The sequence below is a fragment of the Colletotrichum phormii genome, assembly GCF_030913505.1.
Source record: "Colletotrichum phormii strain CBS 102054 chromosome Unknown BDP81scaffold_23, whole genome shotgun sequence".
Lineage (NCBI taxonomy): Eukaryota > Fungi > Ascomycota > Sordariomycetes > Glomerellales > Glomerellaceae > Colletotrichum > Colletotrichum phormii.
The window spans coordinates 469,926-497,886 of record NW_026851465.1 but is presented as its reverse complement, the minus strand read 5'-3'; the positions used below and the strand labels follow the sequence as shown (position 1 = coordinate 497,886).

Genomic DNA, 27,961 nt, shown 5'->3' with positions numbered 1-27,961 from the left:
TGCAGAAGTTCTCGGATGTGCTGCTCGACTTCTCCTAGCTCCACACGGAGGCCGCGGATCTTGACTTGCGTATCCTTTCGGCTGGAAAACTCAATACTTCCATCCGCATTATAGTAACCCAAGTCTCCTGACTTGTAAAAACGGTTCCATCGGGACAGGGAGCTTCGCGGAGCCCATTCGGGAAGTGTATCGACGACAAACTTGGCTGTCTGTTCGGGGCTAGAGAGGTACTCGCGGAGGATTGTAGGGCCCTGGATCACGATCTCGCCGATGCAGCCCGTTGGTGCGAGACGGCTGCTGTCATTTGGATCCACGATCCAGCAGAACCCGCCGACTGGTCGGCCTACGGTCAAGGGGGATTCGCCAGAGGAGCTCCATTCATGCAATGTGCTGAACACGCATGTCTCCGCAGGGCCCCAGCCGTTGAACAGGCGATGGACCTTGCCGAACCACGTCTCTAGGGTGTCTCGGCCCACGGCCTCACCAGCTAGCATGAGTACTTGCAAGCTGGGGACCTCGTGGGGCTGGATGGTACGAATGAAAGCTGGGGTGAGCAGCGCCCAAGTGACATCCGTCTCTCGAATGAATTCCGTGAGGCGGCAAGTGTCCATCCGCATCTCGTCAGACGGCACGCACACACAGGCGCCGGCGATGAACGAGCCAATAGTCTCCCCAATGCAAGCATCGAAGACGTATGAAGCGAATTGGAGCATACGAGCGCCCCTGTGTATGCCAACGCGCTTCCCGATGGCGATTTGACTGGTGCATACAGACTCATGTTCCATGACCAGGCCCTTGGGGACTCCTGTACTTCCTGACGTGAATAGAACATAGGCGGCGTTGGACGGTGTGATATTACGCTGTGGTGGTTGGAGGCTACACTCCCCAAGGGTGCTGCTCAACTCGTGATCGAGATCAATAGAGACTTGGACCACGTCGTCAACCAGACGACGACATATAGCAACATTGGCGGGGGAGGCCAAGGCCAACCGGGCTCCGGTCTGTTGGGCGACCTGCACCTGGCGTTGTTCGGGATGGGATGGCTCCAACGGGACCCAAGCACCACCGGCTTTGTTGATGGCGAGGATGGCAACGAAGAACCAGGCTGTTTTCTCGAAGCAAACGTGGATGAACTCGTCCTCCTTGACGTTATACTGGTCAACAAGGTGGTGTGCCAGTCTGTTGGCGGCGCTGTCGAGCTGGGCATAAGTGAGCTGCATATCCCAGGCTCTGACAGCGAGAGCATCCGGAGTTTTGGCTGCGTGCTGCTGGAGAAAGTCATGAACACAGGCATTGATGATCTTGGGGCCTGCCCCGTCGTGGTTGTTCCATGCGGTGGCCTGCTCCAGATCCCACCTCCCGGCGATGGTGATGTCACCCAGGATGCTTTTCTCTGCATTCATCTGTTGAACAACTTGGTCGAGCTGGCGTGAGAGTGCCTTGGCCCGGGGTTCGGAGATGCTGCGACAGTCGTAGACCATCATAAGCTCCACGCACGTCTCGTGCACAAGACCCTGGACGACAAGCGGGTAATTGAAGTAGCCTTCCAGGAGTTCTTCCTGTCCAAAGTATTCCGAGCTCACGTTCTCCAAGACGGGGTTCTCGGAGTCATCCTCGGAGAACTTGACCAGCTGCGCCGGTTGAACGACCAGGAGACTGGAGAACTCGCAAGCGTCACGGGCATCGGTGCTGACCTTGAGGATGTTCTGCAGACCGAACTGTTCGTGAGCTGTCATTTCTGTTGACTGTTGCTGCACTTCTTGAAGAAATTTGGAGACCTGTTTGGAAGATTCCAGACGCACTCGAACCGGCACCGTGGCGACGAGAGGCCCGGCTATGGCTTCGATGCCATGCACAGGCGCCTGCCGACCGGATACCGAAGTCCCAAAGCAGATATCGTCGGTGTCGCAGCACCGTGCCAGGAGCATCGCCCATGCAGCGCGAAGGATCGTTGCCTTGGTTATGGAGGATGATGAGTCGGGAGGTCGGTAGAGTTGAATGGTCTTCCGCAGAACCCGAGTCACATTCCCCCCTGTTCGGGATGAGAGAGACCCGGGAATGGGTGGGAATGTTGCTTGTTTGGCATTCTCGAGTTGCTTCTTCCAATATTCGGCGCTGCTTTCATCGTCCATGGCAGTTACGTATTTGATGAAGTGGTTATACGGCGTAAGATTCGGGCTCTTGTCGTTTGTATAGACCTGGTTCACGGTATTGATGACCAGACGCATCGTCCAGCCATCGTAGACAGCGTGGTGAATTACCAAGATGAAGTACAATTCATCGTTGCTGTCCTTGGCCAAGCCATACCGACACATTCTCGACCCTTCTGTCATCTCAATTCCGCTTAGGACACTAATTGCGTCGAGGAGGTTGCAATTCTCGGTCGTGTCCCAGGCAAACTCATTCTTGACAACTACCTGGACCGAAGGTCCCGCTGCAAAGGTGATCCTCGTCCGTAAATTCCGGCAAAGGGCAACGGTGCGTGCCCAAGATTCCTTGAACCGGGCAATGTCGACATGTGGCGGTATCCTGTATACGTACTTTCCCTTGTAGGACCCCGTCTGCTTGATAGCGAGTGCAGCGAATCCCTCCTGGAGCTTGGTACAAGGATAGGCATCCTCGATGTCTTGGTTGCTCGAAAACGAGCACTGCTTCAGGATTGTAGCGTTGACCAAAGCAGAATGATGGGCGCCGACGGTTGACTCTACTTGGTTGATGGCCTTTCGCAGGGGCTTAGACAAGAGGCTGAACGGCAGAATTTCTGCCTTATCAGCGTGCCACTCATCGTGCACTCCGGCCGAAGCCCGCTTGCCCATGCCAAGAAGCCTGGGGTCATCGAAGATGTCTTTGACCGTGAGCTTGATCCCGGCGCCTCGGGCCAAAGCAACAAGGCGAATAGCTGCGACTGAGTCACCGCCGATACGCAAGAAGCTGTCGTCCAAGCCGATGGAATCAACCGGAATCTGAAGAACGTCCGCCCAGAGTCGCTGCAGTTTGAGGTCGATGGCGGTCTCCGGGGCACGTTTCTTGCTTCCCTGCAAAGAATACTTGGACAGTTCCTCCCTCAAAAGCGAGGAGCTGTGTCGTTTCAGCATGTTACGATCGATCTTGGTGGAGGTGATGACCGGCATGTAGCGACAGTGAATGAAGAGGGACGGGACCATGTACCGAGGTAACTTGACTGTGAGCTCCCCGATTACATGGTTGATCTGCTGTTCCAACTCTTCCGTAAGAGAGAGAAACATGTCGCTGCAGTTGCTGCCAGACTTGTTCGTGGTTTTCGTGTCGTTGGTGAAGCAAAAGTAAGCCGCGAGATTCACGGTACCAGCGTCCGTCTTGAACACGTCCACAACCACTTGGCAAGCACCGTCCAGCGCAGCTCTGATGCAAAACTCGACCTCGCCGAGCTCGACACGGAGCCCACGTATCTTGACCTGAGTATCCTTTCGGCTGGAAAATTCAATCGTGCCGTTTGAGTTGTAGGAACACAAGTCCCCGGATCGATAGATGCGACTCCAGCGGGGCATCTCACGTCTCGGGGCCCAACTCGGTGAAGCCCATGTGCTCTCCGCAGTACGAGTCGGGTCAGCCAGATATTCTCTCAGGATTGTAGGGCCCTGGATGACGACTTCGCCCAGACAGCCTACTGGCGCTAGGCGCTCTGGGTTTGACGGATCGACGATCCAGCAGAAGCCGGCGACAGGCCTTCCAATGGTGCGCGGAGACTCGTCCACAGATTGCCACTCGTGGAGAGTGCTAAAGACGCAGGTCTCTGCCGGGCCCCAACCATTGAACAGCCGGATCTTGCCGGGTTGAAACCACGTATCGAGAATATCTCGTCCAACAGCTTCACCGGCGAGCATCAGGACCCGCAAGGTTGGCACGTCGGCAGGTCGAATCGTTCTGATAAAGGACGGTGTGAGCAGGGCGGTATTAATCGAGTTTTGGGTTATGAAGTCGGTGATGTTGTTCATGCGTACTTCATCGGACGGTACGCAGACGCAGCCACCGGCTGTAAGGGTCCCGATTGCTTCTCCGATGCAGGCGTCGAACACGTATGATGCAAACTGCAACATCCGCGTGGCAGGGGATATGCCTACTCTTTGGCCAATGCATCTTTGACTGGTGCAGACGGACTGGTGCTCCATCACCAAGCCTTTTGGCGTTCCCGTACTACCAGATGTGAACAGCACGTACGATGCCGTGCGAGAGCTGACCTTGGGAAGAGAGCGGCTCGAGGTCGTAGTGTCGATTCGGAGCGATGGGTTCCCCTGAAGCATTGCATCCAAGTTGGATGAGACCACCAGCACGTTAGGCACTATGTCTGCGCATATGCTTCTTGTCGTGGGGGATGTCAATGCTAGTCCTGCCTGTGTTTGATGTACCACCTGTTTTTGACGATCGAGCGGATGCGCAGGATCGAGGGGAACCCAGGCGCAGCCCGCCTTATTAATCGCCAGTATCGAGACAAAGAACCAAACAGATTTCTCAAAACACACGTGGACGAGACTGTCCTCTACGAGACCAAATTTATCGAGCATGTATAAAGCAAGCCTGTCTGCCGCCTCTTCCAACTGGCGATACGACAGTTCACCATCCCAGGCGGAAATCGCTGGCGCATTTGGTCGGACTTGTGCGTGTTCGTGGATGAGCTCATGGACGCAGGACGAAACAATTTCCGGGTCTTTTTCGCTGTTCCATTCGAGAGCTTGCTCCATATCCCACAGTCCAGCCAGGGCAATATCTCCCAGCACGATATCCTTGGAATTTAGCAGCTGCTGGACGATGTGGTCGTACTGGTAACACAGCGCTTGCACCTGGGTCTGAGACAAGACTCGTGAGTCGTAGGTCACAGAGAGCTCTGCCTGATTTTCAAACAGATGGACCTGCAGGACAAGAGGGTAGTTGTAGTAACCCTCAAGCATCTGATCGGGGCCAAAGTTTGCCTCGTTCAAAGGAAGCAATACGCGAAGGCCGGCAACGTCTGGGTAGCCGAGAATCCTGTCTGGTTGGATAACGAGCAGACTAGAAAAGTCGCAGACATCCTGCGCTTCGGGACTGAGCTTGGCGATACTCTGCAGGCCATATTGCTCATGGGCGGTCATCCCATTTGCTTGGTCCTGGATGCCTTGTAGAAAGGCGACGACAGACTGCGTGCGATCAAGCCGAATACGAACAGGGACACTGGCAATGAGCGGACCAGGAATCCTCTGGACGCCCCGGACAGGTGCTTGACGACCGGAGACGGTGGTGCCGAAGCAAACATCATCCGAATCACAGTATCGCGCCAGTAGCAAAGCCCACGCGGCGCGCATGACAGTTGCTTTGGTCAATGCCACTCCAGTTGAGTCTTGTAGGGGAATCATGTGGTTCTCGAGCCGTGTCACCGTCCCCGCGGCGCCGTTATTCGTCGACGAAGTTGTCATGTCGGACGGAATGAGAGGAAAAGTCGGTCTCTTCGCGTCGGCGAGCTGGGTTTTCCAATAAACGCCAGTGGATTCCAGGTCCATGTTCTGCACGTAATCGATGATTCCCGAAAAGGGGGACATGGGCGGGATTTCGGCTCCATAGTACAGACGATGGAGCGTTTCAACAATGAGGCGCATCGACCAGCCATCGTAGATGGAATGATGGATGAGCCAGATGAAATAGTCCTGGTCGTCAGAGCCCTTGGCTAATCCGTAGCGGCATAGCTTCGAGCCGTACGTCATCTTGGCGGTGTTCATCGCGTTGATAGCCGATCCCACGGTGCTTCCCAAGGTCTCGTCCCAGACAACAGGTTCTTCGACGACAACCTGGTAAGATGAACCGCCGAAAAAGACCATTCGCGTACGCAGGTTCGTGCACAGCAACAGCGTCCTCTGCCAGGCTCGCCGGAATCGGGCGGCGTCGATGTACTTGGGCAGGGGAAAGGCATATTTGCTGATATAGGAGCCTTCTTGTCTCGTTGCCAGGGCCATAAAGCCCTCTTGAAGTTTCGTAAGGGGATAGGCATCCTCGATGGAAGTCTCACTGGACAGGTGACACTGCTCGCGAGCGCTGGCCAAGAAGGGGTCGAGATCGAGTTCGGAAACGAGAGAGAAGGGCCGGGCCTCGGCGGCGCCGCGGGCGACAACGGCGTCCTCGACGGTGGCCGTTGCGACGAGCTCTTGGAAGGTCTCGCAGCGCATAATATCGCTCACGCGTACCACAACCCGATCGTCCAGGGCCCGTGCCATGACTTCGATGGCGCTGATGGAGTCGCCGCCGAGACGGATGAAGGAGGCCGAGGGAACAACGTCGGAGAGAGGCAGACGCAGGGTGGTCGCAATGGCGCGCCTCAACTTTTGTCTCTTGGTCAAGGGCACGCTGGCGTCTTGCCTGGCACTCAGCTGCTGTCGGAGAGCGTTGCTGTCTACTTGCCCAGCCGCGTCTACGGGGAGTTCCTTTAGAATGATCCATTTTTTAGGGATCGCCCTTCTGTCGACCCAGTCCCCGTTGGCGGCTACCTTCATCCTCTTTACCAAGTCCTTTCGGACTCGCTTGATTATGGAAACCTCTGTCTCGTCCCCAACGCCGGATTTCGCCAAAGAGACGGCAACGGCCAGTTGAGCTTCGGCCCCATCAATTGCAGGCACCTGCAGAACACGGACCTGATCGATAGCATCATCCCCAATCAGCTGCTGCTCGATGACGAACGGCGACAGAATTCTCATTTTGATTACTGCTCTTAGGTTTTTTTTTTCGTGTAGGTGCGTACAGTTGGCGCGGCTCGTCTGCGGTTGGTTGTGAAGTGTTAACTTTTCTCCTTCTTGCTCTATTTCCCAAAGTAAAGAAGCGTCTATCTTGTTGAGTGATTGGTCTTGAATAGGACTCAGAGCTGAAGGAACCGCAATGTTGAGAAGTGTTGGTTCTCAGAAACAGCGGGAAAGAGCAAGCGCATGAATACGGGCTCTACTAAGTCCACCTGGACGCTGTAGTCATGACATGGGATACTATTCTTGCCACCATTCACGCAAGGCTGAAGTGTGGCAACTTGTGGGCCGACAAACAGTAAGACGGATACAGAAGTGCTTGTCAGACTCGAAATCGTCTCATCATCCCATCCACACCATAGATCCAGAAAGGCCCGATTTGGATGCTGCCATGATCACTGCGTGCTCTATTGTTCTGGTTGTGGCCTGTTAGTCTATTCCCATTGTATGTTTAGCCGTTGACACATCCAATCACGGTTGTCCTCGGGACGCCTGACAGGCAGAGCGGCTTCAAAAGCTGACAAGAACTTGGAGTTTTGCAGCCACCCGAGCCAGGTCCGAGACGGAGGAGTGGAGTCTGCGGGTCGGGGGCGGCCCGGAAGGGCGGATGGGGCCGTGGCCCGATTGGGGTTGGCGCTGCGGACAGTAAGCCGAATAGTCATCCAAACGTCAGTAAGGTCGGTCCAAAAGGGAGGGCAGAAGCTCCTCTCTGGCAATATTTGGTAATATTCGTCTTACAGGTTTTCCCGATTCGACCATGACGAGGGGCTTCCCACCTTCGCGGATCCCTTGGCTTGCTGCCTCATCCCAAAGCAGAAATGTCCCACTCAGGGTTGCATCGCGTCTACCAGGCATGAAGAATCTGAATCGCCGGATCCTGCTTCATCCAACAGCAGTATAGGGAATCCTTTCAGATGGAAGGTGGGTAACACTGATGCCTGATTCAATTTGTACTAGGTAGCCATCGATGGTCCATTGCAGCTTAGAAGGGTGCAAAGCACCGCCAAGGAAAAAATAGGCAGCCCACCAAAATATACGGGCCCCTGGGCGCCTTGAAGTCAATTTTGTTGTTGTTGTTGTTGTATTTTTAACGCCGTGGTGGCAAGGGCGCAGCCGCCCTTGCGGCAGACCTCCCGAAGGGTATATGGCGTGGAGGGCCGTAGGCCTATAGCTATCACTAGATACAGTCCAGCTCGTCCTCCAAATCGTGCCCAAAGGCAACTATGTGTTTAACCTGTCTCTGGGTGCCGCTGGCTTGCCCGAGACAGTGCTATGGTCGTCCCTAGAACGCAATTCCGCCAGTATCCCCTATCCTTCGACCCAGAGCCCGCAGGCTTCTGGTTTACACAACGTTCCAGTAACCGTCCGGAGTATATCGTAATAGGTAATACCGCCACAAGGGAAACGACAAGGGGCAAAACCTCGTAAGAATAGGTTGTAGGGATTGCTGTTAGGTTAACAGAGTAATGCAAGAGAAAAGACATACATTTTCTCGCCATACAACAATTCTTTGTACGTTTGATTGATTGTTACTTATTCAATAGTGATTTCCTGCTGTTGTTCTCGCATAGAACTGGCCAGTAAATTCTACATCTTGCCTGAGTCTGACAATCCTAGCTATCTAGACCTCTAACTGATGATCTAACAGTAGGTCTCAAGTCAAGCGATTTGACTGACTTGAGCCTTTATCAACGTAACATGTGGCTTTTTGGTGGATTGGATGGCCTGAAAAGAACTTGATTATCAAAGCTTTATCAATGTATTAGGAAAAAAGATGTTAATATTCAGCATGGATCCTGTAACAATACCCCTGAGCAATGCTTTTGGAGAGCAGATTACCCTGCCTCCACCTCCTATTGCAGCTACTACTATGATACCCCCCGTAGCAAATGCAAATCTGTGCTTCCAATGGCAAACGATCACACACTCGACGGTCTCACGGTAAACCACTTGCTACTCTAATGCAAGCTGATTTCATCGCTACACACCAGAGCACCAACTCCAATTTTTCTTCAGGGCTGTAGAAACCATGACTCCGCTGTGAAGAAAACATTTCGTTTGTGTCTTGTATCAAGCATGAATCGGCAATCTCACCGATAATTATGACAAACGAAACCAAACATATACACGACATCAAAAGCTTATTAGTCCCTCCACGCCAGTGTCCGTGCATGTGCAAAGACAACCGGACTACCCATTCGCGTCCCCGATAATTGATCGAAGCCGAGCCTGCTTGATACCATCCACCGCCATAATCCCAAGCATCCGAATACTTCTGGCTCCCATGATTTCCAATACGTTGACATGTAAGCCAAAGGTGCGGTGCCACCAATCCCGAATCTCAATTGCGACAAGCGAATCGACCCCAAGGACGGCGAGGGGTATGTCAACGTTAAGGTCCTCTTTCTTCTTCATCATCATTCCATATATGGACTCGCCGATTTGGGCCGTCAGAAACTCCCGCGTCTCTGTCGTGTCCAGCGCGGCTAGGTTTGAAGCGAGCCCGCCCAAGAACTGACCTGGACCCCGGCTTTCTGGCTCCGTCTGTGACGTGGATGCCGAGTCCTTCATGTGAGCTGCCGTCATTCGGACATCCCTCTTCCATGAGATCCGGTTGCTTGGGTCATCGAGAGCCTTGCTGCTGCCCAGGCCGACTGCGATCTGGGCCACGTTGACGTATTTTCCATTGGATGCCGGCGTCGGCGATCCTTGGTGCGTTAACGAGTATGCCAAGGCTTGTAGAAGGTCTTCCTCTTTCAGCGTGAGGTAGTTCAGCGCCTTGAAGTGTTCAAGAACAGTCGAGTTTTCTGAAATGTACCCGGCGCCCTCCATGATCCCAATGTCCAAGACAGACGCCGGGAAGCCCCGCGCATGGCGGTATTGGGCAAAAGCGGCGAGGAATCCATTTGCGGCAGCGTAGTTGGCCTGACCTGCCTGGCCGATAACATAGGAGATCGAACTGAAAAGGACAAAGAAGTCCAGTTTCGTATCGGCTAACGCATGGTGTAGGTTCCATGCGCCGTCCACCTTTGGCTTGATAGCTGCGTGCCAGTCCTCGTGGGTGTAATTCAGAATGTTGCGGTCCTATACGTTGCATTAATGGTCAGCTTCTCTGCACAGTTTTACCAGAAGGGGCGATGGGTTCCGTACCCTCAACACCAAAGACATATGAAGCACTCCTGCTATCGGCTTGGACGCGTTCTGGACTGCCCTCGTCACGGCCTCTGGGTCCTCGACCCTCCCAATGAAGCACTGCACTGTGCAACCCTGAGATTCCAACTCGTGGATAAAGGCCTTGTCCTGGTTCGACTGTCCCGCCGACCTCGATAGATAGGCGATGTGACGAGCGCCGTTCTCTACCATCCACGTTGAGATAGTGCGGCCGAGCCCACCGAGACCGCCGATCAGGAGGTACGACGCATCGTGGCGGAATCGGGTATTGGGAGCAACGGACGCCAGCGGTAGCTCGCTGATGTCATCGGGCATTGTGACGACTACCTTCCCAATGTGACTTCCTGCTTGCAGATACTTAAAGGCCTCGACAACGTGCTGTGCTTTGAAGTTGGTGATCGGCTTGAGAGGCTTGATACTGCCTTCCTCAAGAAGGCTCTTGCAACGTTGGAGTAACCTGTAGTTCGTCAACACCTGAAGCGAGCTCAAGTCTGGCTGTGGTGTTACATACCCTCTGAGGACCTTTGGCCTCTCCAGAGCCAGCTGCGAAAGGTCGATTCCGCAAAAGGTTCGGTTTGCCTCAAAGGTATCCATCCCAAGCATCGCGTGACCTTGAAAGTCTTGCTTTCCGAGCTCCAGCATCTTGCCGAACTTGGCAACACACTTCCACGAGAGGTGTAGGAGCTCGCCTGACAGGGAATTCAACACCAAATCAACACCCGAACCATTGGTTGAGGCCATAACACCCGAGTAGAAGGACGAGTCTCTTGAGCTGAAGATGTGACTCCGTGGTATGCCGAAATCACTGACAAGAGTCTGGACCTTGGCAGGACTACCAACTGTGGCATATATCTGGACTTTGATGTTAGCACAACTCAACAAGGTGTTGATGACAGGGTTCGAAATACATTGGCTCCAATCATCTTGCAGATCTGTATTGCGGCAATTCCGACACCGCCACTTGCGGAATGGATCAATACGGACTAGAACAATTCGATTAGCATGTGGCCTCTCAATCCAGTGTTGAAGCGCCCTTACCTGATCTCGTTCAAGGCCTCCAATAGTGAGCAACGAGTGTATCACGGTTGAGTAGACACAAGGCACCGTTGCAGCCTCCTCAAAGGAAAGTGTTTCCGGCATGGTGACCACTTCATCTGTGGAGCAAACGACCCTTGAGGCAAAGCAGCCGTGAGTAAATGCCATGACTCGATCGCCCACGTTGTAATCTTCAACGCCGGGTCCAGTCTCGCGGACTATACCGGCGCATTCCAAACCGAGGTCGGGTGTGGCCGCCTCGATCAGCCTCATAGACACCATTATGTCCTACCTCATGTCAGTATCCATAGTGAAAGGTCCCATCAACCGCAGAAGCTACCTTGAAGTTCATTCCCACTGCAATGGGCTCGATTGCAATCTCGTGGTCGAACAGGTCAACGACGGCTTTGGGGACCCACTGCAGACTTCGAAGCTGTCCTGCACGACCTGTTTCGAGCTTTACTGTGCTGTTTTCGGTACTTCCAACGCGCTTCTCCCGCACGTTAATCCAGTTGTACCGCGGGATGACGATCTTGTCGTCAAGCACTGCGAACTCTCGATCGGGATCCAAGCCCGAGGGCGACGACCGACGTCTTATTTTGAGGAACACATCAGCAACCTTCTCAGTGTCAGGAGCACTTCGAACGTCGATTTCCAACGTAGAAATCTCCAACGAGAGTTCCGAACGAACGGTTCGGATGGCGCCGATACACATCGCGTACCGCGGGTCGTCGCAGCTGACTTGTGAGTGTCCAGTGACCCACAAGATGTCAGTATCGGGGGACAGCGCGCCCAAGTAGGCTTGCAGCTTCTTCAACCTCTCCTCCGAAACGTCATGGAAGTAGGGCAACTCCAGGTCTAGAAGCGAAATGATATCCATGTCGGGTTTCGGAATGTCGTTAAGAGATGATAAGTGCACTGTGTAGCCCCGCATGGCTAGAGTGTCTCGTAGGAGACTGGCTAGAACAGAGCCAGGCCCAGCAAGAATGGAAACATCTTTGGGTAGGAGGGCCGGAACAATAGTCGACGAGATCATGTTGGCGTTGATCTGATAGGGATACTCATCGTCGTACACCACAGCATCAGTCCCCGAAAACCCGGCGTCTCGCAGCTCCAAGTCCCATCGAGCTGGAGAAATGTATGGTTCAGGTCGGTCGTCCGATACACCTAGCCACCAGCCAGGGAGGAAGCCCTTTTTTCTGTCAGTGGTACGTCTATGGTCTCGTGGAGGTTTTCATACCATTATAAAATTGATCATACGCCATTCTGGTAATGGTTAGCCAAAATATGCCTTGACCGACTACTAACCTCTCTCAGTCTTACCTGGACTCAGCTCTTGAAGGAAGAGCCTGCCACCCGGCTTGATTAGCTTGCGGACGTTCCTCAGTGTTGCCTGGATACGTGGAGTGGCATGAAGGACCTAAAGATACGTCAGATGAACTTGATGCTTTGGTTGTATGAGTTACTGACGTTGGACGCAATGATGAAATCGTAAGATTCGGCCTCGAAGCCCTGCGCAATCGGGTCCTTGCTGATATCAAGCACCTTGCATTCGATATTGCTGTAGTCTTTGAACCGCTCTTGCGCTGCCGCGAAGAAGCCAGTGGAGATATCTGTGAAGTCGTACTGCGCATACATGCGCTCGCCCACATCGCTGGTGAAGCCACGGAGGATCTCCGCCGTGGTGCCTCCAGTCCCGGCGCCGATCTCCAGCACCTTCATTCCCGGGTTAGCGTGACTTAAAAGCTCGAAAAAGGGCGTCCCGTCACAGAGGGACTGGATGAACTTATAGATGTTTCCAAGGCCGTCATTCTCCATCAGAACCTCGATTGGTTTGACATCGCCGTTGAAAATCCTTAGGGCGTTTGACATGGCTCTCTCAATGAGTTCAGCAACCTCCAAGCCACTCGTTCTACGCACGCCTTCCATTGTGGCCTCGATCTCCGCAGATAGTTCGGGCTCAGTAAGACAGGTCAATGCCTTGGCATCGCTGACATGGCGATATAGGCCCTTTGCGGCTCTTGTACGCTGATCTGCCAACCAGTAACGGAATCGGTACAGATGACCAGTGATCTGCGTGTCCTTGACAAGATGAAGAGTCTTGATGACGGATAGAAGGGTGAGTCTCTCGAGCTTCGCCAACACCTCCCGGAGGCACTTGCGCGGACGGATGAGATCAGCCGGGGACTCGAACTCCACGTCGGGTTTCCACTGTAGCTGTGCTGCCGCCACCGTATCTATATCTTGGTCAAAGCCACTGTCATTGAGAACGCTGAAGCGTGCATTTGTTATCGACAATGCCAAAACGTCATCTCCTATTGCTTTCGCGGAGCCATGGATAGTTCCCTCGAAAGACGAGGTGGCATGTCCTGTAATCACCATCTCCGAGGAGCCTTGCCCTACGTACATTTTTTCAATGTATGTAGGCATGCAGATGTGCTTGATTTGACGCGGGAGTCCCTCTGCTGCTGCAACGATTTGTAGCTGTAAACAGAAGTCTATTGTCGTCGGGTGCAGCAGGTAGCTGTCTTCGCTTGGGTCGTGATCATCGTCAATGCTTGCGGTGATACAGCCCGAGCCTGGCTTTGCAGATATGTCCTTCAGTCCTTCAAACCGAGGGCCGTAGTTGAGACCAACGCTTCTCATACTTCTGTATAGTGCCTGGCTTGACACGAATCGAGGGTGTTGAGGAGTTTCCATGTCATCCACGATGATGGGCACTCCGTTGCCAGCTTTGACCTGTCCGCTGCAGTGTTCGACCCAGGCGGTGCCACGCTGAGAGACAATGGTGAATTCGTACCAGGCTGAATCCAGACTCGATGTGAGGCGCACGGGGGCTAAATGTGTTATGATCTCCGTACCATCCGCTTCTTGTAGGACAAGCGCAGCTTTGATGTTGACTTGTCGGAGAGAGAAATCGGTCATAGGACGGTCTGCAATTTGTCGAACCGCTTCTCCGGCCATGGACAGATAAGCGGCAGCTGGAAGCACGATATCGTCTTTGATTCGGTGGTCTGGGATCCAAGGGACGTCGTTCAATTTCAGCACGTTCCTCCATGTCGGCCTTGTACTGTCGCTCTCAAGAACACGGATGCCGAGAAGTTCGTGTGGAGGAAACTTGCGCAGACGCCATTCCCGCGATACACGGCTTTCGTTCCAGTACGTTTCCTCGCGTTGCCAGGGGTAATTGGGCAGGTCGGTGAGAACAGTGCTCTCCGGCGTGGTCGGTATGTCGACGCAGACGGAATGCTGGAAGAGTTGTCCCAAGCAAGAAAGCAGTGACTGTGTGCTGTTCTGTTTCCGGAGCAGAGTGGGCACGTATATGACCGAGTTCTGTAAGTCGACGGATTTAATTATATCGCGAAGAGGACCCGACAGTGCAGAATGAGGTCCGATTTCAAGGCACAAAACGTCTTCTGTTGTAGACAACAACATGGACCGCACTGCAGAGGAGAACAAAACGGGGGATTCGAGGTTCATCCTCCAGTATGACGGCTCTAGCTGTGACTTCGTGGCTCTATTACCAGTGACTGATGAAAACATGGCGATGGGCGACTTCTTGTTGTGGTCGTTGTCGCCGTCGTCGCCGTCGGGCAGCACATCATGCGCCATGGAGCTCTGGAGAAGCGTCTCATACAAATCGCCGACTTCTTGCATATGGTGTGAGTGATAGGCTTTGTCGACTTTAAGCTTGCGTACAAAGCACCCAGGTCTGCCAAGCTTGATCTTCTCGAGAACCGAGTCTAGGGCATCCGCATCGCCGGAGAGAGTTGAGCTGGTCCCGCTGTTCTCGCAAGCAACAACAACGCCTGTTTCCAGATACTCCTTCACAGCGCAAGGACCAAGTCCAACTGCAGCCATGGCCCCAGAGCGAAGTTGCTCCTTTGTAACCTGTCCACGGTAGTATGCAGCGGCGATGGCTGCATCAAGGGTCAGCAGACCAGCGGCATATGCTGCAGCGATTTCGCCGCTCGAGTGGCCTACTACAGCCACTGGCCGAACGTTCCATGATCTTAGCAAATGAACAACTCCGATTTGGATAGCGGTGCAGATGGGTTGCGCAAACTCTGGCTGGTCAATTCTGCTCTGATGCTGGGGACGTTTGAGTTCCTCTATTGCAGAATATTGAGTGGTTAGCTTAGACCTCTCAGCTGCTCGTTGATCGTCCAATTCTTACCCTCCATTGACCATAGTGGTGCGTGATGCAACTCTTGGAGCATTCTGTCCATGTGTTTGATATCGGCAAGGAACGAGGGGAAGTCGCCCAGTAGATCAATGGCCATGTTGGCCCATTGAGCGCCCTGACCGGTGAAGACGAAGTTGACGTATCTAGGAATCTTTTCCGTGCTATGAACTACCGGGGAGGGTTGAAACGGACAACCATCTTGGGTGACCGTGAACGTTCGATAGGCCAGCTGCTCACGCCGGGCACCCAGCGTGTAAGAGATGTTCGCAATGTGGTCTTCATGCCTGCGGGCGTACTCCTCGACCTGGGAGATCTGGCTCTTTAGAGATTCAGGATTTTGAGCAGAGAACAAGAGGAGATGATGTCGGTGCGCTGCGGTTTTTGCGTTCTCCCTCTGGAACAGCTTCGCTGAATCTAAAATTACCTGGAACAATATGAGTCCAAGTCGTCAACACTACTGGATAGCAAAGATGTTCTTACGTGTGCATTTGTGCCGCCAATTCCAAAATTGTTCACTGACACGCGAGCTACACGGCCTGTAGGCCATGGTAAAGCCTCTGTTGGCACTCGGAGGCCAAACTCTTGCCATCTTACTATAAGTTGAATAATCACATGAGCACATGATCAAGAATAATTCAAGAGACACCTGAGACCATAAGATGAACCTACTATTTGGGTTTGGATCAGAAAAGTTGATGTTTGGCGGAATCGTTTCCTTCTCCAGCCCCAAGACGGCCTTGATCAGGCTGGTGAGTCCTGATGCCCCCTCGGAATGCCCAACATTTGGTTTGACCTGTGGATAGCGTATGTCAGCAATGATATCATTTTCGAAACATGGTGAATCGAATCAACTTACAGAGCCGATTAGGACATCGCCTCGTCCGCCAAATACTCTCCCAACAGCGGTCGTCTCCAAGGGGTCACCCACCGTCGTGCCGGTCCCGTGGCATTCCACGAAGCCCGTATCCCCAGGGTTCGGGATGTTCGCCGCGCGATATGTCCTTCGAATGAGTTCTTCTTGGCTTTCTCTGCTAGGGTTCGTGATGCCGCTCGTTTTGCCGTCAAAGTTGGTACCGGTGGCCCTAATCACGCCACGGATAGGATCGCCGTCTCGCAGGGCATCGCTCAGTTTCTTTACGTAGACTGCGTTGACCGCCTCGCCTCGGACGTATCCATCGGCCTTGCCATCAAATGATCGACATAAACCCGAAGGCGAGATGACGCCTTGCTCAGTCAGTGTAACGGCGAGGGTCGGAGAGACGATAATGTTTGCACCGGCCACCACGGCAGAGTCGCATGATCCTGAGTAGATAGCTTGACATGCTTCGTGTAATCCCACCAGCGAGGAAGAGCATGCAGTGCGAATTGTCATACTGTGAGAGAAGCATTGTTAGTTTTGGCTGGTCTGGTTCTTGATGTTTCCTAGCGAAAAAAGGTATTGTTGTGTGCATCAAGCCTGACGGGTCTTACCTCGGCCCCTTGAGGTCAAATTCGTACGATAACCGATTCGCAACGCCGAACTCTGCAGAGCTGGTAATTCGGTACATTCCCAAACGCTGAGGATCTTTTGCAGAGAGATCTAACCAGTCATCGCCGTAGACACCAACGTAACAGCCAATGTTCGCGCCACGCCAGTTCCTCTGGCCGCTATTCTCCATGCATTCCCAAACGACCTCGAGGAGAAGTCTCTGATGGGGATCGAGCTTCTCAACTTCGGCCTTACTCATGGAAAAGAAGGAAGCATCCATTCTTTCGATGTCGCAGTCGAGGTAGTGGCCGTACTTGCTATTCACGGTGCCCGGCTTTCCGAAATGGCTGTAGAATGCGTCTACATTGAAGCGGCTCTCGGGTACTCGGCATCTGGTGCTTTTCTTGTTGACCAAAAGATCCCAAAAGTCTTCAGTCGTGGAGACGTTGCCGGGTAATCTCAAGCCGATGCCAACAATAGCGATCGGCTCCAGGTGTGTTTCAAGGATGGCCTCACTATTCGGGGTGGCTGGTGTTTCATTGCTCATGCCAATGGCGCCCGAGGAAGTTATAGAGGGGCCGGACTCTGTATTTCCTGAGTCTTCGTCGAATTCTTCTCCGTCAAATTCATCCATACGTCTGGTCACCTCGTAAGTCTTGACGGATGGCGCGAACATAGTGGTGTATGTTATCGATGTAATGCTTAGCAATGGTTCATGTGGTTGACTCGTAGATGAGCAGACGAAATACCGAGGGCTGCTTGCAAATAACTTGTGAATGAGGTAGGCTGTAGAGTGCTTGACACAAGTAGTGCTTCGAGTAAAGCGCGGAAACCCAAACCAGGATACAAATCCAACGGGAAATGATTGAGCTTTGGTCCACGAATCCCCTCGGTGCTACGTAGTCAACTAGAGGGAATATGGCGACGGGGTTCCCGTAGTCTAGAGTTCCACTTTACTTTGCAATGAGGTTAACCGAAGGTGAAGATCCGATAATAGACCAGTCTTCAATGAGAGGAGAGGCTTGGTTTCATTGCCTGTTTATTACACTTTATTGATAGTAAGACTCTGTTGGTGCCGTTGCTGTATTGGTCAAGGATTTCAATAGTTGATTTTCTAACAACTGGCTCTATAGGAGTACTTTTCCCCACCCCACCTTCTTACGAGAGACAATCATAGGCTTGTCCAGGTTAGAAATGTTCATATCTGCCCATTTCCGGCTACATTCTAGGCAGTGCTCAGTATCCACGAGCATCAGTGAATCCAAGGAGGAACAAAAACGCCACTAAGCAGCGTATAGGGACCGCATCAGCGAAAGCACCCAGGCCATCCTCCTGAGTCAGATTATTTTACCAATGCCAGGACATGTTAAGTGCCTCATGCAGCTTACGTGTCACTGATTGCGTTCGAGGTGCGAGACAATGGGACAGTGTCCGTTCTTTTGGGTTACATACTGATCTAGTGCTTATCCCATTGACTGCTGCTTAACGTCAGCGGAGCCCTTGTGCGGGGTACAGCCAATAAGGGCATACAGGCTCATCTGTGTCAGCCAATAATTAGGCACGTTTTAAGGTACTTATATTGTCTATATATTTAGGTTATACGAAAGGTACTAGTAATCTCGGTCGGTATAACTAACTATAATAATATATTATAATCTAAGTAGCCTTTTCGAACATACCTTTGTAGCTTTCTAAGGTTATTACCAGATATCTCGCCTCGAGCCTAGCGGGATCGTAATATTATTATATTATTATAATAGGAGTCAGGCGAACAGGATTTTCTTGATCCCTTACGATAGTACTACCAAGGAATAAAGGTATTTCTTTTATCTCTTATTTATTTAGGTCATAATCTTTACCGACCTCTTACCAATAGTCCAAACTACTTGACACAGTCTCTCTGACAGGGCCGTCTCTGACAGAGGGGGTAAGACTGTGGCCTGACTGTGTAGTTACGGGCAGGAGAGTGCGAAATGAGCAAAGCGATTGAAGCACGCGCAGAAGAGCAAGCGAAAGAGCAAAGCGAAAGAGCAAGTGAACGTCAATGGTAGGTCATGGGTGATGTGTGTCTTCAAGGTTGACCCCCTTATGTGGAGGGTCACGGTCAGACCGTCTTAAGTACAGAGGCCACGCTTATCACGTGACCGTAGCACCAAGTGTGCTGATAGGAAATGTCACACTACTAAATAAGCTAGGTTAGAAGCAGTTACCGCTATTAATACTACTTTCTAATAGATTATTAACTAGGCTTACCTTAGAGCTATAATAGATAGCTATTCATGATTATTACTTTTAATAAAAACTCTTAAGTAATTACCTACCATCCCCCTCGCGCCTTATTAATAATAGGACCTTATCTAGTTATTAATATTAACGCTATTCATCTTATATGTTACGACCCAACATGAAGACCAGGGCGTGCCCCGCTGACGCCTAGCGGCTACGGCGCATCATATATGCAGGACGGGACGGAACATTGGGGAAACCCCAGGAACGGAAGAACTATGGTACAAGTCACGTGATGATAAGAGATATGATAAGGGATAAGGATATGTTGGATATGCGACATATCCAACCGAGTCAAGGATATGTTGGATATTCGGCATATCCAACATATCCAGACAAAGTGGACTGTTCAGCACTGCTCAGTTAGGATCGGACTTGTATATAAGGATGGACTCGAGCTGGGCTCTAGGACAGACTTTCCATAGCTTCTTCAGCAATTAACTTCGTATCAGGATTAACATCCGCTTTCAGCTACTACCTTGACAAGACTACGATTGATCACCGAAGCCTTACCTACCCTTACGATTGACAGACATAGCTTCCCTGAAGCTATCCCCGACTACGATTACTGTTACCAGTTCCGCAGCCTCAACTTCTGCAAACTACCCCTACGACTAGCTGGCCGTAACATTATAATTATACTTATCTACTAGTACTAGTACTAGCAGGTTCTTCTAGACGTCGGCGCCAAAGACTTTCTAGGTAGCCCGCTTTATAATAGTATTTCCGGCCGGTCGGCACCGGCTCTAAATAACATCCTGGCCTTTTTAAAAGACCGTTATCAAGAAGAGTATAATATTATTATCTTTCTGTCGTGATGGCTTCAACCATCTGTGGCCTCACTACCCGTCACGTGACCTCGGTTACATAATCACCGAGGCCCACACTCGCTCGCATCACCTATTTTAGAGCGAGCCTCGTACCTATTCTCTACTTTCAATGGATAACCGTTCTCTATTAAACATCTCGATGCCCACATTGTGACCATACGACACTTTCTAAGTAAACTAGTTAACCTAGAAGAACTAATTAATATAAAAATTCTTAAAAGATAACTAACTAGTTAACTAGTTTATAATATTATACCTTCCTACTTAAAATAAAAATATAATATATCTTACCTTAAGGGATATCTTGTCCTTTAGTTGCTTTCTTGGCAATGAGGATCTTATCTATCCTACTGTTACGACCCAACATGCATGACCAAGAACAGGACCTGCCCCGCAGGCTCGCGGCGGTTACAACACACCACATATGCAGGAGACAAGGGACACTAGGCACCCTCTCACGGAACGGAAGAACTATGGTACAAGTCACGTGATGATAAGATAAGACATGAGCGGCCATGGTGGGGCCATGAGCGCTCATGCCAAGTAATGAGCGCTCATGCCGAACAATGAGCGCTCACCCGATCAGAGGAACTGATCATTGACGAGGGATATGTTCAGGACCAGGACTTGTATATAGGAGGGACTCGAGCCGGACTCTAGGACAGACTTTCCATAGCTCTTCAGCAATTAACTTCGTATCAGGATTAACATCCGCTTTCAGCTACTACCTTGACAAGACTACGATTGATCACCGAAGCCTTACCCACCCTTACGACTTAGAGACATAGCTTCCCTGAAGCTATCCCCGACTACGATTACTGTTACCAGTTCCGCAGCCTCAACTTCTGCAAACTACCCCTACGACTAGCTGGCCGTAACATCTACGCCATCGGCCAAAGAAACAAAATTTCAGAGTTCAGGAGTCTGTTGAGGCCATGTTATGAGAATGCAAATTAGAGCGCATAAATGCACAAATTCTTGCATTCATTCACGAGGCATATGTGTGGCTAGGTAGAATTACAAACCTATTTAAATCACAGCAAATCCAGCCGCCGTGCAAACATACAGAGTCTGACCGGACCTTGAGATATATATACATACGCAGCCAAGGCACGTCCCTGGCTTCGACATAGCACAAAACTTTCATTTACTTATTCCGTATATTTGACAGTGAAGCTATAAAGTGGTGTATAACATCATGATAGCAGGCGAGTAAGGAAAACACAAGAGTCTATTACTCAAGAAGAATAGGCCGCACTTTCAGTAATCCTCATCCTCCTCCGAGTCAAACTCAATGACTTGAATTATCGCGGATTCATCGTATTCTGCCTTTTCCTGCCATTCGGTCGCAATCTGGGCCAGTATCTTTCTATCCCTAACAAGCGCCTTGGCCCTCTCCTTAAGAATAGCTCTCCTCGTTTTGCCGCTGATCGTCTTTGGAATCGAGTCTATGAACTCGATACCACCATCGAGGTGTTTGTACTGGGACAGTGACTTTTTCACGTGATTGTATAACTCCTCCTGGAGTGCCAACTCGTCACGATCCTTCGCCAGCGGTGACTTCACCACGTAAGCCATCGGCAACTCACCGGCGGACTCACTGGGCACTGGGACAACCGCGACATCGATGATGGCAGGGTGCAGCAGAAGAAAGCTCTCCAGCTCGGCTGGTGCAACTTGCATGCCCTATGGCGCAGGAAAGTTGTTAGAAACCATCAACTACTTGCATTAGTTGAGCACAACGAGCATCGACTCACCCTGACTTTAATAAGCTCTTTGATGCGGTCGACAATGAAGATTTGGTCGTTTCCCTTGGGACTTTGCCTGAACTCCACCAAGTCACCGGTGCGCAACCAACCGTCTTCAGTGATCATCTCTCGAGTCGCTGCCTCATTGTTGTGGTAACCGAGCATTACCCCAGACGATCGAACCCATAGCTCGCCTGCGCGATCGTGTTCATTGATATCTTGGCCGTTGCTGTCAATAAGCCGCGCCTGGACAGCAGGAAGCAGGCTTCCGCTGGAACCATGCATGATGTCGTTCTGGTCCACCATGGTGAGAATGACTGACGCCTCGGTGAGGCCATAAGCTTGAATCAGCTTGCAGTTGGGAAACAGCCCACTAAAGAGTACTGAGGTTTCCTGGTCCAATGGAGAAGCCGCAGTCACGACTGTCCTCACACTGCTGAGGTCGTATCTTTTGACCAAGGAAATGGCTTTGGTGATTGCTGTGATCATCGAGGGAATCTGCACAAATCGAGTCTTTAGCAAGTGGATTCCATAGTGAGGAATGCCGTACTCACCAGCCATAAACGCCGCAAGGAATACTTTTCTACCACTTCCAGAGTTTGGAAGAGGTCAAAGGCCTGTAGAATGACAATGCTGTCGCCTCGGTAGACACTGTTGAGGGATATCATGTTCAAAGCATAGCCATGGCTCAGGGGGAGAACCCCGAGGCCCATTTCCGCCTCGGTATGATTGCTGATACTGTCAAAAGTCGAGACTTGGAGAATGTTTGCAATCACATTCTTGTGAGACATTTTAACGCATTTCTATTTCAGCGGCTTGTCAGATAGACTCCCATTCCCCGGCGATAGCTTGGGGTCCTCTGTAGCTTACCGGTAACCCAGATGTGCCGCTGGATGTACACATGAAGGCTGTCTGGCGAGCGCCTTGACCCTTGCTCCATTGCAATCTTGGAAGCGACGTCATGCTCCGTGCCTCTTTAATCAGCCGATCGACTGATTTTGCGCTGAAAGGCAATTGAGAGTCATTTGCGGACTGAGAAGGCAAGTCGAGCAGATACACATGACGACTGGGAATACCCACTGCCGCCGCGGCACTGAGAGCCTGGTCAAGGAGAGGCTTGCAGGTAAACAGAGCTTTACAGTTCACAGATGTCAAGAGGTTTGTGAGCTCGAGTTCTGAATAGGCCGAACTGATGGGGCAGGACACGCCAGAGAGGCGATGAGTTGCCCACGAGACGGTCAAAGTATCGATCTGTACGCCATTAGTACCTAACCAACCACGGCTGTATTGAGAATATTGTCATTACGGTATTGAGACTGTAGATTCCAATCACTTTTTCCATTTCGCTTCCCTCATTCACCCGCCAGCCCAGATCCGAGGCAAGAGCTCGCGCAAGCAGCTCGATTCGCTCCTTGACCTCGAACGCAGAGTACGCTTTGCCCGTCACACCGCAGGTGAACGGGGGCTTCGATTCGGCTTTTGGGCGGCGTCCGTAGTCATCCTCGTCCCCGAAGAGAAATTCATGGACGGCGACCGTGTCTGGTGGGTCGTAGGGCAGGGGGGGGACGAAAGCTGGAGGTTTGAAAGACATCTCGATGGAGGATTCGAATGGCTAGCGGAATTTGTAAAGAGTGTCTTTCGGATCAATACGACGATTGAATCTTTGACCCAAGGCGCTTTTAACCATACGGGGATGGAGAGATAGAGAAGGAGTAGATATTTGCCACATTCCGCTCAGTGAGGTATGCCCGGTGGACTACGCTGTTTTATTCAATTCTCTCATGTTCACTTTGAGCCATTACGTCTGATTTGGTCTTGTGTTGACAATTTGTCAGATACTATACGATTTTGTCTTATTCGAGTCATCAAGGATACAATGGTGGTGACACACACACCGATCGAGTACACTCAAGGGTCAATCGAGACCGAGGCCATATTCCAACAAGGCATCTAGATTTTCTTGCGGATGTAAGAGATACTTGGTAAGCAACCGACCACAATCCTCATCAGGGGGCTTTTGAATGGATTTCCGCCAAAATGGGTAATCCCTCCGTCTGACAATCGGGTCTCGGAGCCGCAACAGGCAGCTTTCTTTGAAGAAGGGGGTGCGATCACAGCTTGCAGTGTGACTGACATAAGATCGACAGTAAGCCAGAGTCGTGAGCGGAAGGCTGGCGGGCCTACAATGGGGATCTGATCTATCCCAAGAACCATTTTCTGTAGCTCCCCAGACCATCGTACGTCAAGGTTATCTCGCTGGTGTGTCAACTTCGCCCAAGTCCTACAACATCAAACAGCAAGGCAGCTCACAGAAGAGCATTCATAACGTCCCACAAAGAGATCTCAAGTCATTCGTCGCAGCCTCTGCTCTAGGTTAGTTGCAGAGAGTTGTGGGTCAGTCAGCACTCATAGGACTATTACTATACTAAGAGTTTAATGAAACACAATCACACAAGTATCAATAGATATTATAGTTCTTTTCACATTTCTAACAGGCATGAAGGTATAAGATTTCACTGTCAACCAGCCACAACCCAAATGGAAGGCATCGACTTTGTATAACTCATGAACGCATTTGATAACCCCCGTCAGCAACCAAAGCTTTCCTACTGCTACTCTTTGTTCGCAGCGTCAAAATCCACGGCATCTGCCATGTCGCGCAGTGACTTGAACTGCCACGAGGGTCTCAGATGGTCCGGGACATCCTCCAACTTCCCTCCCATGACCGTCGGTACCTCCTCGCCGCGCTCGATCCAGGCACCTACAATGCCGAGCTTTTTAGCGGGCACGAGGTCGTGGGGGAAACTGTAGGCGGTGTGGATAATGCCGTCCTTGCTGAACCCTAGATCTTCAGCGACATGCTCGACTAGATAGTCAAAGTTGCGAGGGTCGGGCTTGTATGAGCCGATGTCCTGCGCAGTGTAGATGGCGTCGAACTCGACCTCTCTCAGGGGGCCCGAAAGTGTCCCTGAGAAGGAGGTTCTATCCACGTTGGATAGTATCACGAGTTTGAAATGCTTCCTGAGGCGCTTGAGTGCAGCCACGGTGTCGGGGAAGGCAGCCCATTCTGCGATACCGGCACCGAACCTCTTCTTGGCCTCGGTAGACGCCTCAAGACCGAGCTCTTGAGCGACATCGCCGTAGACATCTTCCAGGATCCGCTGGTAGATCTCAGCCGGCTGCTCCCGAACTCGGCGTCCCTCATGTTTAGCGAAGAGCTCAATGGTGCCGGCTCGGTTGTCGTATAGCGTATGGAAGGGGTCCAGCTGGCCCGTCAGCTCAGAGAGGGCGGCATACATGCCCGACTCCCAATCGACCAGAGTGCCGAAGCAGTCGAACGTAAGGCAGCTGTAGGAGCTGATGGGTCTTGGGGCTGCCATGTCGATTAAAGTGGGTGATTCAGGGCGGAAATGGTGCGAATTGATTTGCGGGAGGCCAGTCATTGACGATATTGAAATGGCTGTGCTCAAAGACGGGAATGAGGCATGACAATAAATCGCCAACGCTGGTTTTACCATACGCCAACAGTGCCCCACCCAATGTTTGCCGCACAAATCACCTGCAGTAATGTATTACTGTCCAAGAGCGGAACAGGCTGCGAGCTTACTGTCAAGCTCGAGACAAGAATTATAACGGTTTGCCACCATGCTAGTATGTCAGCGTCGGACGCACTCGGCGGCCACCTCTGGTAGGCATTCTATATAACAGCGATGAAAACCACCCAGAAAGGGTTAATGGATGCTAAATTGTCGTAACTATTGATGTTCAAAACTTTCACTTTGTCGTTCGATACACTTCCCCGTCCATCGTAATGGATACCGGACGTGAGCCCTGCCCCTGGGTTATTATCACGGATGCTGGGGGTGCATTCAGCATGGGCGTACGCCACCTCCCTTCCTACCGATGCATTCGAGCGATCCACGCCCTCTGACACACGTTACTCTATATAGGCAATTGGCGGCACGGTATGGCACGGCGTCAAAGGTGCGCGCAACTCGCCGGCCGGTGAACGGCGCATCGGCGCCGTAACAGCTATCAAGGCGCGGGTCCCCGTGTTGAGCGGTAATTTTGCCGCCTTTGGTGGTCTTCTTGGCCTGTATACTTGTGCTCTCTCTGGGCTCCGTCGAAAGGAGGACCCGTGGAACAGCATTGCCGCAGGCCTGCTGACGGGAGGGTCGCTGGCCCTGCGCAACGGCTACAAGGCTGCAAGGAACAATGCTATTGGTTGTGCCCTGCTTATGTCTGTTTTTGAGGGCGTTGGTATTGCGTTGCAGCGCGCTGCAGTAGGTAGCACGCGGCTGCACTGAGATGCGTGAGTATTCTATATACCCTACTATGAAGTAATACCTAAAGCCACAAATTCTGATAAATTTAATTAAGTAATCCTTCTTTCCAATAGACATAAAGCGCGTTTTACTACAATACAAAGTATTAGTCAATAACTAGAGATTCACAACTTCCCCCTCGCCTAATTTTCTCTTGGCATCTACTGTTAGTACAATAGGTGGGCTGCCACCAATATCCTTAACAGCTGAAAACCCTTCACCTCTCTCCTCCGGCGCCCTCCCGCGATGGCCTCACAGCCTCCGGTGGGCTCTGGACGATTGCTAGCCTCCTCGGCCGGCCCTGACCGAGGCTCTGGACCCCCTCCGGAGTCGTCTCTTGTCGTGGATTATCGTGATCATTTTTCTTGTCTATGTTGTGTTCTCTCCTTTCCAGATGCAGCCAGGAGTATCCCTTATCTGAGGCACCTGGATTCCTGCATTTTTATTGGTTGGTCACACCCAGATTATTATGGGTCCAGATTGCTCGTTCTGGTCCGAGCATACCCGCCCAATTCCACTTCCGCACTTCAACAATACCTCCTTAGGGATCTATCCCATCGAGTGCTGTTGGGCTACAGATACATTCACAGAAGGGATCCTGACCATTCAGGGGCAGCCAAGAGTTTTCTCGACCAATCAATGGCCCTATTTGAAAGGTACTTCGGTTGCCTATACATTTTGAGTGTGATAGAGGTACCAGCAATCATCAGAGTTACAAATCGCAACCCCACACTGCTTGCATCCTGACCTCGTCTTTTTTCTCCCATCTCTTCGCAAGTTCCGTGTGACTTCGCCTAATGCTATTCGTTTGTTGTTACAAGACAAGCAAGCAGAGGGCTTCCGTGATACCCTCGTATGTTGTTGCCATGGAATGGAATTCTCTCTTGTATCAGTGGCCCTCTGGGGCCGGGCCCGTTGCCTCCCATGAACTAATGGTCAAAAGCGCTGAATTAGCTGGGTGGAAAGGGTCCTTCGCCATTCGTACTGAGAGTTGGCCCGAGCCCATTCCGGCTCGCCCCAGAGCTGGAGAAAGAAGCTATTAACAAGTATGCCTCGTTCCAGCGAAGGTGGTTCATGTGGGCGTACAGTCGCGCTATCACACTTCTCGGGCGTACAGTCAGCTGTACAGGCGCTTGCGAGGTCTTCAGGAAGTATCGCAACGTTGATACAGGAATTTACAGACCCTTCAGAGTCACTATCGTCGCTCGAGGCCATCGTGACGAATTGGCATGTGTAGATAGGCGATTTTGGTGGTGAAGGGAAGCCAGGGATTCCTAGGGGTAAATGACGTACTGTCATGTATTCCTGATGTGAGGGGTTAAGAGTGGGTAAAAGAGTGGAACAATGTATCTGTAGCCCAACAGCACTCGATGGGATAGAATATAGATCCTATATTTAAACTAAGTTATCTCGACGAGGGATATAATATTTAATAAGATTATAACGTTCTTTAGGGATATATAATAACTAAAAGATAACCTTAAGAAAGTAGACTAGGATGTTACGCCCGCCGCAACTTGTCACTGTGGGCGCGTAGCTATATAATGCAGAACAAGGGACAATGATGCGGAGTCATCATTATCGAAGCTTTTGCTTTGTGCCACAGTTGGTTGCCTTGTCCAGCTCGTAACATAGGAGTAACTAGATGAACTAATTAGAATAGCTAACGTGGTTCATCAGTCAGCCGGCCGGACCAGTCAGCCGGACGTTTTTTCCCACGTCCACAACAACATCTAGTATTTCTCAACCACAACGCATTAAGTCAATTATTGGTTATCGCTATCAGAATCTCCTGATGATTCGACATCTTTGGAACAGGTTCGTGCATTATGCCCAGTCTTACCACACGCACCACAGCGTCTCCGAGTCGGCTGGGCTCTCTTTGATGGACCCCCCTCCTCATCCTCTCGAGGTGCTGGACGTTTACCTTTTTGTTTCTCTTCCAGCAAACCCTGAGATTCCTCTATACTAAGTGCCCCTCCAAGCTGCACACACGACCTTTTAGCCCTCCGACGCTTAGCAAGTGCTACATTCGCATCCTCAAGGGTACGAAGCCGATTAGTCAAAATAGTGATTGAGTGCGCCATTGCCTGCGCACCCTTTGACAATTGCTCAACTACAGCAATAATTGGTGTCGGTGAGCTTCCTTTATGAGCAGAGATCCGGCTTTTGATAAAG

The 27,961-nt window shown here is 51.4% G+C and overlaps 6 protein-coding genes across 6 annotated transcripts; 1 reads left to right on the top strand and 5 right to left on the bottom strand.

Annotated features, from left to right (window-relative positions):
• Positions 1-2: 2 nt before the first annotated feature.
• On the bottom strand, positions 3-3,095 carry BDP81DRAFT_329757 (uncharacterized protein; the record flags this gene model as incomplete). The annotated part of the gene is made up of 1 exon (XM_060585342.1): positions 3-3,095. A coding segment is annotated over one exon (3,093 nt), but the record flags the coding sequence as incomplete, so codon positions are not given.
• Positions 3,096-4,951: 1,856 nt separating this feature from the next.
• BDP81DRAFT_464468 (condensation domain-containing protein) lies at positions 4,952-5,960 on the bottom strand (the record flags this gene model as incomplete). The annotated part of the gene is made up of 2 exons (XM_060594156.1): positions 4,952-5,005; positions 5,178-5,960. The coding sequence occupies 2 exons, from the start codon at positions 5,958-5,960 to the stop codon at positions 4,952-4,954; spliced, it is 837 nt and encodes a 278-aa protein (XP_060440729.1).
• A 2,813-nt stretch (positions 5,961-8,773) lies between these two features.
• Positions 8,774-17,270, bottom strand: BDP81DRAFT_500788 (putative polyketide synthase; the record flags this gene model as incomplete). The annotated part of the gene is made up of 15 exons (XM_060595522.1): positions 8,774-9,818; positions 9,885-10,362; positions 10,417-10,757; positions 10,814-10,888; positions 11,106-11,228; positions 11,281-12,132; positions 12,181-12,206; positions 12,264-12,360; positions 12,411-15,052; positions 15,118-15,550; positions 15,607-15,719; positions 15,796-15,919; positions 15,983-16,499; positions 16,597-17,109; positions 17,179-17,270. The coding sequence occupies 15 exons, from the start codon at positions 17,268-17,270 to the stop codon at positions 8,925-8,927; spliced, it is 7,320 nt and encodes a 2,439-aa protein (XP_060440728.1). The 3' UTR covers positions 8,774-8,924.
• A 3,700-nt stretch (positions 17,271-20,970) lies between these two features.
• Positions 20,971-23,049, bottom strand: BDP81DRAFT_464466 (uncharacterized protein; the record flags this gene model as incomplete). The annotated part of the gene is made up of 5 exons (XM_060594155.1): positions 20,971-21,396; positions 21,468-21,956; positions 22,013-22,261; positions 22,329-22,709; positions 22,765-23,049. 5 exons carry the CDS (start codon positions 23,047-23,049, stop codon positions 20,971-20,973), a joined length of 1,830 nt encoding a protein of 609 aa, XP_060440727.1.
• Positions 23,050-23,920: 871 nt separating this feature from the next.
• BDP81DRAFT_437305 (Haloacid dehalogenase-like hydrolase-domain-containing protein) lies at positions 23,921-24,961 on the bottom strand. Its single transcript, XM_060591208.1, has one exon. The coding sequence runs from the start codon at positions 24,899-24,901 to the stop codon at positions 24,071-24,073; it is 831 nt and encodes a 276-aa protein (XP_060440726.1). The 5' UTR covers positions 24,902-24,961; the 3' UTR covers positions 23,921-24,070.
• A 198-nt stretch (positions 24,962-25,159) lies between these two features.
• BDP81DRAFT_474838 (mitochondrial import inner membrane translocase subunit TIM17) lies at positions 25,160-26,001 on the top strand. The gene is made up of 3 exons (XM_060594711.1): positions 25,160-25,338; positions 25,409-25,770; positions 25,839-26,001. Exons 1-2 carry the CDS (start codon positions 25,270-25,272, stop codon positions 25,763-25,765), a joined length of 426 nt encoding a protein of 141 aa, XP_060440725.1. The 5' UTR covers positions 25,160-25,269; the 3' UTR covers positions 25,766-25,770; positions 25,839-26,001.
• The last annotated feature ends 1,960 nt before the right edge of the window (positions 26,002-27,961 follow it).

Coding starts and splice junctions, on each gene's coding strand:
- BDP81DRAFT_437305 (XM_060591208.1), bottom strand. CDS start 24,901: ATGACTGGCCTCCCGCAAATCAATTCGCACCATTTCCGCCCTGAATCA.
- BDP81DRAFT_474838 (XM_060594711.1), top strand. CDS start 25,270: ATGGATACCGGACGTGAGCCCTGCCCCTGGGTTATTATCACGGATGCT. Junction 25,339..25,408: donor GGGGTGCATTCAGCATGGGC/GTACGCCACCTC, acceptor TACTCTATATAG/GCAATTGGCGGCACGGTATG.